General features: G+C 46.6%; 1 protein-coding gene across 2 annotated transcripts; it reads left to right on the forward strand.

Annotated features, from left to right (window-relative positions):
- Positions 1-1,652: 1,652 nt before the first annotated feature.
- LOC138795134 (putative uncharacterized protein DDB_G0271982) lies at positions 1,653-11,832 on the forward strand. Of its 2 annotated transcripts, XM_069974108.1 has the most exons (11): positions 1,653-1,716; positions 1,864-1,921; positions 6,958-6,979; positions 7,176-7,197; positions 7,307-7,339; positions 7,417-7,455; positions 7,551-7,601; positions 7,845-7,943; positions 8,219-8,326; positions 10,182-10,233; positions 11,754-11,832. In XM_069974108.1, exons 2-10 carry the CDS (start codon positions 1,904-1,906, stop codon positions 10,228-10,230), a joined length of 441 nt encoding a protein of 146 aa, XP_069830209.1. In that variant the 5' UTR covers positions 1,653-1,716; positions 1,864-1,903; the 3' UTR covers positions 10,231-10,233; positions 11,754-11,832. The 2 variants fall into 2 exon arrangements, with proteins under 2 accessions (XP_069830209.1, XP_069830210.1); XM_069974109.1 differs by lacking the exon at positions 8,219-8,326.
- Positions 11,833-13,345: the final 1,513 nt, after the last annotated feature.

Below are 13,345 nucleotides of genomic sequence, written 5' to 3' on the forward strand. Positions count from 1 at the left end.
TATAACCAGCAATATAAGGGGGGGGGGGTATACTACTATCATATAACCAACAATATAAGGGGGGTATATACTACTACCATATAACCAGCAATATAAGGGGGGGGGGTGTATACTACTATCATATAACCAGCAATATAAGGGGGGGGGGGGCTGTATACTACTATCATATAACCAGCAATATAAGGGGGGGGGTGTATACTACTATGATATAACCAACAATATAAGGGGCGGGTGTATACTACTACCATATAACCAGCAATATAAGGGGGGGGGGGTGTATACTACTATCATATACCCAGCAATATAAGGGGGGGGGGTGTATACTACTATCATATAACCAGCAATATAAGGGGGAGGGGGGGTGTATACTACTATCATATAACCAGCAATATAAGGGGCGGGTGTATACTACTATCATATAACCCGCCATTTAAGGGGGGGGTGTATACTACTATCATATAACCAACAATATAACGGGGGCTGTATACTACTATCATATAACCAACAATATACGGGGCGGTTGTATACTACTACCATATAACCAGCAATATAAGGGGGGGGGGTGTATACTACTATCATATAACCAGCAATATAAGGGGGGGGTGTATACTACTATCATATAACCAGCAATATAAGGGGGAGGGGGGGTGTATACTACTATCATATAACCAGCAATATAAGGGGTGGGTGTATACTACTATCATATAACCCGCCATTTAAGGGGGGGTGTATACTACTATCATATAACCAACAATATAACGGGGGCTGTATACTACTATCATATAACCAACAATATACGGGGCGGTTGTATACTACTACCAAATAACCAGCAATATAAGGGGGGGGGGGGTGTATACTACTACCATATAACCAGCAATATAAGGGGCAGGATGGCAACTTTTCACCCGGGGGGCAAGAACACAGCACTGGTTCACAGATGGAGGCGAATGGTCAGGATGCAGCCAAATGTACTTACTCCACTCTGGATTTCATGCTGCGATTATTAGCTATTTATTTCAATAGATGTAATCGGCAGCATCAAATCCACAAAGGATTAAGTATGAACATGCCCTTAAAGAGGTACTCTCTCTCCGATCTATCTATCTATCTATCTATCTATCTCCTATCTATCTATCTATCTATCTATCTATCTATCTCCGATCTATCTATCTATCTATCTATCTATCTATCTATCTATCTATCTCCTATCTATCTATCTATCTATCTATCTATCTATCTATCTATCTATCTATCTATCACACCTAGCAATGATCTGTTCTCTGATTGGCCGTGGATTATCTATTTGCTATTTGGGAACGATCTGTGGTCAGGATCCAGGACCGCTGGCACCCGAACATTTTTGAGCAGTGCTGCTTAGATTTTCTGTTACATATCTATCTATCTATCTATCTATCTATCTATCTATCTATCTATCTATCTATCTATCTCCTATCTATCTATCTATCTATCTCCTATCTATCTATCTATCTATCTATCTATCTCCTATCTATCTATCTATCTATCTATCTATCTATCTATCTATCTATCACACCTAGCAATGATCTGTTCTCTGATTGGCTCTCTGCTTTCTCCCCAGCACAATGTAGGCCTTTGTGACATCACAGAGTGACCTCAGCAGCACATTATGACATCACCTAGGTGATATAAGCTGCTGCAGAGCTCGAAACTCCTCAGAGTTGGAGTAGGAGTCGCAGTGTAAGTATCCCCTTATTGCCCCCATCCTCTGCCCCTCCCCCGCCCTATACTGAGCCCCCTGCGCCCCCAAATCTCTCCCAATAGAACTTACATTTGTTGGAGATCCAGTAGATCCATAGAATAAGAGGTTTCTGGCTTCTTCTTCAGGTTCTCGTGTTCTTATATAATTGAGGAATACAGATCACGCATGATGTTGGATATGAAGGTAAGAGCCTGTTCACACTGTGTGTCCACTGCAGTCATGTGTCAGCCTATAGGGGGCGCTGCCACCATCACACACACAAACCACATCACATAAACCCAATCTCAGCTCCATAGCAACCAATCACAGGTCCATAGCAACCAATATTTCATATTACCAAAGCAGTGTGAGAAGTAAAAGCAGATCTGTGATTGGTTGCTATGGGCAACAAGCAGAATCCTAGTATAGTGCAGCACCATATATCTTCCCCCAGGTACTGTAACAGCTGTGTGTTTGTGTTGCTGCCCCCTGGTGGTCTCCCCCTCTATTTCTGTTGAGCTGCCCTGTTATAAATGTATATATTATTATTTTTTCTTTCACCCTCTGGATCATTGTATAAGTATATATATGCCTCTCTATCACTGTATAGGTACATACATTATATATATATATATATATATATATATATAGAGAGAGAGAGAGAGAGAGAGAGAGAGAGAGAGAGAGAGAGAGAGAGAGACATATATTTATACCCCTCTGTAGCATTGTACAGGTATATATAGATGGGGGTATCTACTATTATATATTTATTTCTATACTACCCCTCTGTATCATTGTATAAATGTATATATATATATATATATATATATATATATATATATAGATAGATAGATAGATATATAGATAGATATAGATATAGACAAGGTAAACCACCACGGCACTCCAGATGAAATCAAACAGACAGGTTTATTCCTCTCCTTGTCTACATAGCTGTACACACTGCTGGCACCCCCCCACAAGAACTTATCTGCACGAGTGCTGCTCCCGCTATACATATCATATATGTATACACCCCCCCCCCCCTGTATCATTGTATAGGTGTATATACACAGACAGGTATTATGTATGATATGGAGGAGATATACTGAATATATGTGTACACCCCTCTGTATCATTGTATAGGTGTGTATATATGTATACAGGCAGGTATTATGTGTGATATGGAGGCGGTATCATATACACCCCCCTCTATCATTGTATAGGTGTATATATACAGACAGGTATTATGTATGATATGGAGGAGATATACTGTATACTGTATATATGTGTACACCCCTCTGTATCATTATATAGGTGTGTATATATGTATACAGGCAGGTATTATGTGTGATATGGAGGAGGTATCATATACACCCCCCTCTATCATTGTATAGGGCAGGGGTAGGGATCCTTGTCCGCCATGTACGCCAATTTTTTTTAAAAGGAATTCAGCGAAAGGCGTATAGTCTGAATAAAATTAAAACTAAGGGTACTATTACACGGAACGATAATCATCCGAATCCGCCCGATTATCAGTCCATGTAATAAATACACGATCAGCTGACAGGCCACTCTGAAGCTAGAGCGCGCGGGACCCAGGGAGAAGCGGACCGCAGAAGCATCCCTGGAGAGTGGATAGGTAATGTATATAGTTTAAAAAAGGGCTGCAAGAACATCAGTAATGAGCGACGATCTAGCAGATTGGCTCTCGTTTACAGGTATTATCGGGCCCCCATCGGCCCATGTAATACCACTCTAAAACTGATCACACACACACAGCCCCAACTGACCCGCCCCCATACACACACTACCCCACCAGACCCCCCCCCCCCCACACACACACACACACTACACCACCTGATCCACCCACACAGCCCCAACTGACCCTACCCCATACACACTCTACCCCCACCGGACCCTCCCACACACACTACACCACCTGACCCACCCACATAGCCCAAACTGACCCACCCCTCCACACAAACTACCCTAACGAACCCCCACACAAACTACACCACCGGACCCACCCACACACACTAGACCACCGGACCCCCACACACATTACACCACCAGACCCACTCACACAGCCCCAACCCCATACACACACTGCCCCACCGGTCCCCCCCACACACTACACCACCTGACCCACCCACATACCAACACTACCCTACCGGACCCCCTCATACATTACACCACCTGACCCACACACACAGCCCCAACTGACCCCCCCCCCCCCCACACACACACACTATCCCACCGGACCCCCACACACTACACCACCTGACCCACACATACAGCCCCAACTGACCCGCCCCCACACACACACTACCCCACCGGACCCCCCACACACTACACCACCTGACCCACACACACTGCCCCACCGGACCCCCACACACACCACACCACCTGACCAACACACACAGCTCCAAATGACCCGCCCCCACACACACACTACCCCACCGGACCCCCACACACACTACACCACCTGACCCACACACACTACACCATCGGACTCCCCACACACACACACACACACACACACACACACACTACACTACCTGACCCACACCCATACACACACTACCCCACCGGACCACCACACACACTACCCCACCTGACCCCCCCACACACACACTACCCCACCTGACCCCCCGCACACACACACTACCCCACCTGATCACCCTACACACACTACCCCACCTGACCCTCCACACACACTACCCCACCAGACCCCTCACACACACTACCCCACCTGACCCTCCACACACTACCCCATCTGACCCCCCCCCCACACACACACAGGGCTATATATATATATATATATATATATATATATATATATATATAAATAAATAAATATAACATATAGGGCTATGTACATAACATATAGTGCTATATATATATATATATATATATATATATATATATATATATATATATATATATATATAAATATCATATAGGGCGATATATATATAACATATAGTGCTATTCCCCACAATTTTTTTCGATCAGACAGGCTACATTTGCTCTAAAAAAAACGTGACGTCATGACTCCCCAGTCTATACCTTCAGCATCCAGCAGGGGGCGCAGTATATGTAGAAATTACATGTAATGGCCATTCCTGTGCCTTTCTGCCCAAAATTTAGCTACCTGCCTCCCCGCCCTGACAGAAACCCCTAGTGCAATCATCAACCAAAACCCCCCCCCCCCCCCCCCCCCCCCCCCCCCCGGCCACCCGATTCCGTCAGAAGTTCTGTCCAGTGTATTGAGTAGCCCTCCACCCCCAGCTCCGGGCAGGAGAGCAGTACGCTGCGACCCTGTGCAGCGAGAGACAGGTAATGTATACAGAGCGGGAGCGCAGCGGGAGCCAGGCAGCAGAAGGGGTTAAGGGGCCGGCAGAATTACATACATGCAGTGGTCGTTCAGACCGCTGCATGTATGTAGTGACAGTGAACTGCCAGGACCTGACAGACTTGCAGCAAGATTTACGCTGCAAGTCGGTAGGTGTGAAGGCACGCTAATATCGTATGTTGAGGGACCGCTGTATTAGGAATTTGGTAGAACTGGCTCAGTTGCCCCTAGCAACCAATCAGATTCCACCTTTTATTCCTCACAGAATCTTTGAAAAATAAAAGGTGGAATCTGATTGGTTGCTAGGGGCAACTAAGGCAATTCTACTTTACACCAGTTTGATAAATCTCCCCCTATATGTGCATTTCCCATAATTAGAGTATATTAGGAATTCATCTAACTTTGCTAATGAAATAACATTAAAAAAAAATAGTTTTTGGACAGAGTTCTCCTTTAATTCGCCAAAACTGTGCCTTCCAAATCAGGATAGTCGCGGCAAAACTAACTATGTATATATATATGTAGTGAGACAGTGAGAGGACTGGTGGTCGGGGATGGCTATATATCTCCCTGATACCTGTCATACATGTGCACCTGGCTCCAGTCCATGTCTCATCCTGGGAAAGCTGGGGGAGAGATGGAGGAATCCAGGAAGGCCGAGGACCCAGAGCAAACTACTTCCTATGGGACTCCTGCTAGTGGCTGGAGACCGGCCTGGATTTGTATGGAATGACGGGCAGGATGGTAGTGGGGCCTGTCATTCCCTTCTGGCCAGTCCAGGTTTTCATGTCTGGCCCAAGTCAGCACAGGTGCTGGAGGTCGCTCATCACTGGCCTTATAAGAGGAGGCAGGAGGAGGCCACCACTCATCACTGGCCTTATAAGAGGAGGCCGCCGCTCATCACTGGCCTTATAAGAGGAGGCCGCCGCTCATCACTGGCCTTATAAGAGGAGGCCGCCGCTCATCACTGGCCTTATAAGAGGAGGCCGCCGCTCATCACTGGCCTTATAAGAGGAGGCAGTAGGAGGCCACCACTCATCACTGGCCTTATAAGAGGAGGAGGCCGCTCATCACTGGCCTTATAAGAGGAGGAGGCTGCTCATCACTGGCCTTATAAGAGAAGGCAGGAGGAGGCCACCACTCATCACTGGCCTTATAAGAGGAGGCAGTAGGAGGCTGCCATTCATCACTGGCCTTATAAGAGGAGGCAGTAGGAGGCTGCCATTCATCACTGGCCTTATAAGAGGAGGCAGTAGGAGGCTGCAATTCATCACTGGCCTTATAAGAGGAGGCAGGAGGAGGCCACCATTCATCACTGGCCTTATAAGAGGAGGCAGTAGGAGGCCACTGCTCATCACTGTCCTAATAATAAGAGGAGGCTGTGTGCGTATCTGTCCTGGGAGGGGGCAGGCTGAGGTGTGCGGAGCTCTGACCTGTACGGTGTGAGGTGACATCCTGGGGGGTATTGTGGCCGCTCTCCTGTATAGCTGTTAGAGGTCAGAAGAGCAGGATGTCTTATATCTGTCCCTGTAGCTGCTGTGTTACTTTTACTTTCATAAATAAATTGGAGCCTCCGTGTTCTAGAATATAAGTTCTGTCCCCGTCTCTGACTGGTGCTCCTGCCCGACTCTACAAACCTCATCTCCCACTGTGTATATTTGTGTGTGTATATATGTATCAGTGATATGAAAGAGATAAATGTGTATATATTCCTTTGTATCAATGTATGTGTATGTATATAATCTCTATCATCAGTGATATGGAGGAGGTATCTATTATATATGTATATACCCCTCTGTATATATGTGTGTATCTCTAATACAATGAAACAACTGAGACCTCCCAATGCCTCCTGCACTCACTTATCTCTGTTTTATCCCTATAGTCTGCAGAAAGCGTCTTGCTATGTAAGTACCTCCATCTCCCCGCTATTACCCCGACCATCCTGTCACACCCTGCCACCCCCTCTGCCGCTATTCATCCTGCCACCCTCTCCGCTACCCTCTATCCCCCCCCCCCCTCACCCACCATCATGGTGGAAGGGTTGGATGTCACTTATACTGAATATCTTAGTAAATCTCGTCTGTGTTTCTTCCTTTCTAGCTGTAGATGACAACAAACCCTGGTAAGTAAGTCTTCCTTCTGGTTGCGCCTCTGGCGGCCGTTGTTACCTCAGTTAGAGATGAGATGTGAGGGCGGCTCCGTTATTCTGGTTCTCTTCTTCCCTCTAACAGGATTGAGGATGAGGACGAGGGACCGGATGAGATGTGAGTAACAAATATGGCGGCTTCTGTGTTAGTTGTGGAGACTTGTGTTATGTTTCTTACCATGGCTTCTCCTGCAGATGGATCTCCGCGGTGCGCTCGGCCCCTCATGTTTTCTGGTATGGCGGACTCCTCATTATATATGGATATAGAATAATTTCTGTAGGTTCCATTTCTGTTCTGTTCTCCTAACCTCAGTTCTCTTCTCTACCAGTGATGGCTACATAGAAAAGAACCTTTGGATCCCCCGCCTCCGTCCCATCAGGTAGGACCCCACCCTCTCCTATCCGCCATCACACTGTGCGCTCCCCTTACACTGGGGCTAGAGAGCAGAGAACCTTCCGGAATGGGTTTCTAGAAGGTTCTCTAAGGTCAGCTCCATGTACCCTGTTCTATTCATTCACAGAACTGGGGACCCCATTCTCCTGATCAGTGAGGGTCTCTGATTTCAGACCCCCCACTAATGTCTCCTGGTCTTTGTAGTGTTATAGAATGATTTGTGTTTTAGGGAGGAATCGGCAAGAGATTTTGAGAGGCAGCTCAAAATGGACAGGAAGATGGAGCGTCATGCTCGCAAAAAGGAAGAGCAAGAGAAGCGTCTGGCTATGTAAGTGTATGGTGTACACCAACATAGACACATAGATGACACCGCCATATAGACACTGCACTGCCCCCTGGGGAGACAATAATATAAAACCTGTCTGTGCACACAGGCGCCATCTAGTGGTGGCAGTCATGGGGCATATCCTGCCGTGCACCAGGGATAACCCTCAGTCTTGGAATACCCCTGATTGTGTATAATACAGTAAATGTACAGAGTCCTAATGTCTCCCGCTCTTTATATAGTTACATATAAGGGGATTTGTGTGTTATGTACAATAGGGAGAAGATAAAAATGCTGGAAAAGCAGCGAGAGGCTGAGAGGAAGATGGAGAGTAGGATCCAGCGTAAAGCTCGGAAGAACGAGAGAAGAGAGAGACGTCTGGCCATGTAAGTGGATGGAGTACACAACATACAGACACATAGATGACACCGCACTGCCCCCAGAGGAGACATTAAAGGGGGAGTTCACCAAATGTTTTTTTCATTCAAATAAACTGATGCCATAAAGTGCCAGAGATTATCAACTGCTGTATGTTCTGCAGGAAGTGGTGTATTCTTTATAGTCTGACACAGTGCTCTCTGCTGCCATCTCTGTCTATGTCAGGAACTGTCCAGAGCAGCAGCAAATCCCCATAGAAAACCTCTCCTGACATGGACAGTTCCTGACATGGACAGAGGTGGCAGCAGAGAGCACTGTGTCAGACTGGAGAGAACACTGAAACACAAAGGGCCACTAAGCCCGGTAGACGCGAGGTTAGCCCCACAAGGATATAAAATGTAACTTTTTATAAGGTGATGTTTTTTAGAAGCGTGAAGTTAAGACCACCAGACTGACCGCCCCATCATACACTGTGTATATCTGCCTATCAGGTGCTAATAGAGAGTGCAACACTGTGTGAGCTGCAGACTATCTCAATTAGCACCTGATAGGCAGATATACAGTGTATGATGGGGCGGTCAGTCTGGTGGTCTTACTTCACGCTTCTAAAAACATCACTTTATAAAAAGTTACATTTTTATATCCTTGTGGGGCTAACCTCGTGTCTACCGGGCTTCGTGGCCCTTTGTGTTAAAGAAGTTATACAGCGCTACAAAAACATGGCCACTTTCTTCCAGAGACAGCACCACTCTTGTCTCCAGCTTGGGCAGGGTTTTGCTGCTCAGTTCCATTGAAGTGAATGGTGCTTAAATAAAAACAACACCTGACCTGGAGACAAGAGTGGGGCTGTCTCTGGAAGAAAGTGGCCATGGTTTTGTAGCACTGGATAACCCCTTTAAGTGTTTTTTTCATAGAACCTGGTAACCTCATTTTGCTGAGCACCATTTTGTTAGTTATTTAGACTAGAATACACCACTTCCTGCAGGACATATAGCAGCTGTTAAGTACTGGAAGACTGGAGATTTTTAAATAAACAAATGGCAAATATCTGGCACCAGTTGATTTTTAAAGTTTTTTTTTATGAACTACTCCTTTAGTATCAAACCTGTCTGCACACACAGGCGCCATCTAGTGGTGTCAGTCATGGGGATATCCTGCTGCACAATGCCACCATCTGGGCATAGGATCCATTACAGCAGTGCTCCCCAGCTGCTGCAAAACTACAACTCCCATCAGGCAAAGATTGTCAGGGCATGATGGGAACGTAGCTGGAGAGTCTCAGGCTGGAATACAATGCACCTGAGGTTAGGGCACGATGAGAGTTGTAGTTCTGTAACAGCTGAAGAGTCACAGGTTGGGGGCCACAGCATTAGAGGGATTGTCATGTTCTGACCAGTTATATGGGCACCAGTAGGCACGGAGCAGGATTCCACTATTGCCCCAAGAGACAGACATGAGATCCTCAGTGGTGTCAAACTCTGGCCCTCCAGCTGTTAAGAAAACTACACTTCCCATCATGCCTAGGCAGCCAAGCTCTAGCTTTTACTGTGAAGGCATGATGGGAATTGTAGTTTTGTAGCAGCTGGAGGCCCTGAGTTTGACACGTGTGCCTAAGGCTAAAGGACGTCACGTATAAAAGCTTTAACACTGCCGGCCCATCCTCAGGATAGACTAGTATTGTGGGATCTATGGGGCCCGGATCAGGAGGAGCTGCAGCACCCGGCACGGCCGCTCATATGGCCGGCGACCTCAGAGAGAGGTCTCCTCCTATGATGTGAGCCGCTCTCTGGAGAGTCAGTCAGTGCGCTCCTCACCCGGGATCTCTCAGGCTTCGTCAGCTTACTCCTGCTTCTTGTTTCTTAGGATAAGATCCATCTTCTGCTGTTGCTGCCGCCCGGCCATCGTGGAGTAAGCTGTGAGTATAGCAGATCCTTCCATTGTCCCTGGTTCTCTTGGTAGAGGGGTGGCATCCACCGGGTTGGGGGTGACTGTGATTTCTCATGCAGTATATTGTCTGATGTCAGATGGGGGGGGGGGGGGAGTACAGCTGCATGGGATACGGCTACTGTAAGGGCCCTATTCCACGCGCCGATCAATAATGTAAACGAGCGCCGATCTGCGCTCTTTTACTGGGCCTATTCCACGGCCCGATCGTTTAGCGAGGGCTGCAGGGACATTGTTACTGATGTCCTAGCAGCATACATTACCTAGCAGGGCTTCTCCTCCGCTCCGTCTTCATCCTGGTCCTGCTCGCAGCATCAACTCCAGAGCGGCCTGACTGAGCTGTCAGGCCACTCAGCCAATCACTGGCCATGGTGGTCCCGGTCTGTGATTGGCTGAACGATGTGACAGCTCAGTCAGCCCCCTCTAGTTGATGCTGTGAGCGGGACTGAGATGAAGACAGAGTAGAGGAGAAGCCCTGCTAGGTAATGAATGCTGCTTGAATCGTCGGTCTCGCATCTCTATTCCACGCATCGATGCGCGGTGGGTGACTGATTTTAAGTTTGGGCCTAAAACGATCAGCCGATGACATTATCGTCGGCTGATCGTTTTCTCTATTCCACCGAGTGATAATTGGCCGAATCTGGCCGATTATCGATCCGTGGAATAGGCCCCTAAGCCCCATACATTGTCCTAGACTCTATTCCTGGTGCGGGAAACATCTAGAAAACTTGAGAAGATGAAGACCTCCACCTCGTCCTTAGTCCAGGCTCACACTGTCTCACAGGCTCCTCTTATCCAATAATCATGAATGACGCCTGACAGACCCCATTCCCTTTCATGGGCTCCGTCTGGCTCTCCGCTCCCGTCCATTATTATACAGTATAACAGGATAATGCTGGAGGAAGAGTTTATAGGACGTAGAAGTCCACATGGATTTTATGGGAAAGGCTGTGAATGCAGTGTGACCCTCGCCTTATATCCCCGCAGCTGTATACTGGGGGAACCTTAACACTCTATACTTGCCTTTACAGAGTTAGGCCATGTTTGCATCACATATAGCATTGGCTGTTCTGTGACACGGCCAGTGTTACTGAAGATCATCTCGGCCAGCATTACAGTATCGGCTGGATGATTTTCATAACTCATGAATTTGGACGTGTGCGCCCGCATCCAAATTCTCGGCTGCACACAATGGAGCATGTGTCCGGAGCTGCACGCTCCATTGTGTGCACTGACATGTCTTCTATGTGTATGTACTATGTGTATCCACTCCAGCCCGGATTCCCTCTAGCTGCAGCACAATGTAAGTTAGTACTAATCCCGGCTGTGTTGCGAATCAGAAACAACGGCCGTGATTAATACTGAACTTGTAAACATGGCTTTATAGTGTTACTTGTTTGCACTGTTTAAACGGTTATGCACTTTATGCAATAGCTATATGTAATGCACCTCTTTGCTTGATAACCTTTTTGTTATCTCTGCTCCATATAGCCACCTGGCAACAAAGTAACACCTGGCAACAAAGTAACACCTGGCAACAAAGTAACACCTGGCAACAAAGTAACACCTGGCAACAAAGTAACACCTGGCAACAAAGTAACACCTGGCAACAAAGTAACACCTGGCAACAAAGTAACACCTGGCAACAAAGTAACACCTGGCAACAAAGTAACACCTGGCAACAAAGTAACACCTGGCAACAAAGTAACACCTGGCAACAAAGTAACACCTGGCAACAAAGTAACACCTGGCAACAAAGTAACACCTGGCAACAAAGTAACACCTGGCAACAAAGTAACACCTGGCAACAAAGTAACACCTGGCAACAAAGTAACACCTGGCAACAAAGTAACACCTGGCAACAAAGTAACACCTGGCAACAAAGTAACACCTGGCAACAAAGTAACACCTGGCAACAAAGTAACACCTGGCAACAAAGTAACACCTGGCAACAAAGTAACACCTGGCAACAAAGTAACACCTGGCAACAAAGTAACACCTGGCAACAAAGTAACACCTGGCAACAAAGTAACACCTGGCAACAAAGTAACACCTGGCAACAAAGTAACACCTGGCAACAAAGTAACACCTGGCAACAAAGTAACACCTGGCAACAAAGTAACACCTGGCAACAAAGTAACACCTGGCAACAAAGTAACACCTGGCAACAAAGTAACACCTGGCAACAAAGTAACACCTGGCAACAAAGTAACACCTGGCAACAAAGTAACACCTGGCAACAAAGTAACACCTGGCAACAAAGTAACACCTGGCAACAAAGTAACACCTGGCAACAAAGTAACACCTGGCAACAAAGTAACACCTGGCAACAAAGTAACACCTGGCAACAAAGTAACACCTGGCAACAAAGTAACACCTGGCAACAAAGTAACACCTGGCAACAAAGTAACACCTGGCAACAAAGTAACACCTGGCAACAAAGTAACACCTGGCAACAAAGTAACACCTGGCAACAAAGTAACACCTGGCAACAAAGTAACACCTGGCAACAAAGTAACACCTGGCAACAAAGTAACACCTGGCAACAAAGTAACACCTGGCAACAAAGTAACACCTGGCAACAAAGTAACACCTGGCAACAAAGTAACACCTGGCAACAAAGTAACACCTGGCAACAAAGTAACACCTGGCAACAAAGTAACACCTGGCAACAAAGTAACACCTGGCAACAAAGTAACACCTGGCAACAAAGTAACACCTGGCAACAAAGTAACACCTGGCAACAAAGTAACACCTGGCAACAAAGTAACACCTGGCAACAAAGTAACACCTGGCAACAAAGTAACACCTGGCAACAAAGTAACACCTGGCAACAAAGTAACACCTGGCAACAAAGTAACACCTGGCAACAAAGTAACACCTGGCAACAAAGTAACACCTGGCAACAAAGTAACACCTGGCAACAAAGTAACACCTGGCAACAAAGTAACACCTGGCAACAAAGTAACACCTGGCAACAAAGTAACACCTGGCAACAAAGTAACACCTGGCAACAAAGTAACACCTTTATTTCTTTGAAATATAGATCTCTAGTCATCAGGGGGGAACCAGAAAGTAGTCAC

Source organism: Dendropsophus ebraccatus, chromosome 6 (assembly GCF_027789765.1).
Source record: "Dendropsophus ebraccatus isolate aDenEbr1 chromosome 6, aDenEbr1.pat, whole genome shotgun sequence".
NCBI lineage: Eukaryota > Metazoa > Chordata > Amphibia > Anura > Hylidae > Dendropsophus > Dendropsophus ebraccatus.

Bases quoted from the DNA above. Each gene is read 5' to 3' on its own strand.
- LOC138795134 (XM_069974108.1), top strand. The intron at 7,198-7,306 runs GTAAGTAAGTCT...TCCCTCTAACAG, and splicing joins GTAGATGACAACAAACCCTG to GATTGAGGATGAGGACGAGG. The intron at 7,456-7,550 runs GTATGGCGGACT...CTTCTCTACCAG, and splicing joins TCGGCCCCTCATGTTTTCTG to TGATGGCTACATAGAAAAGA.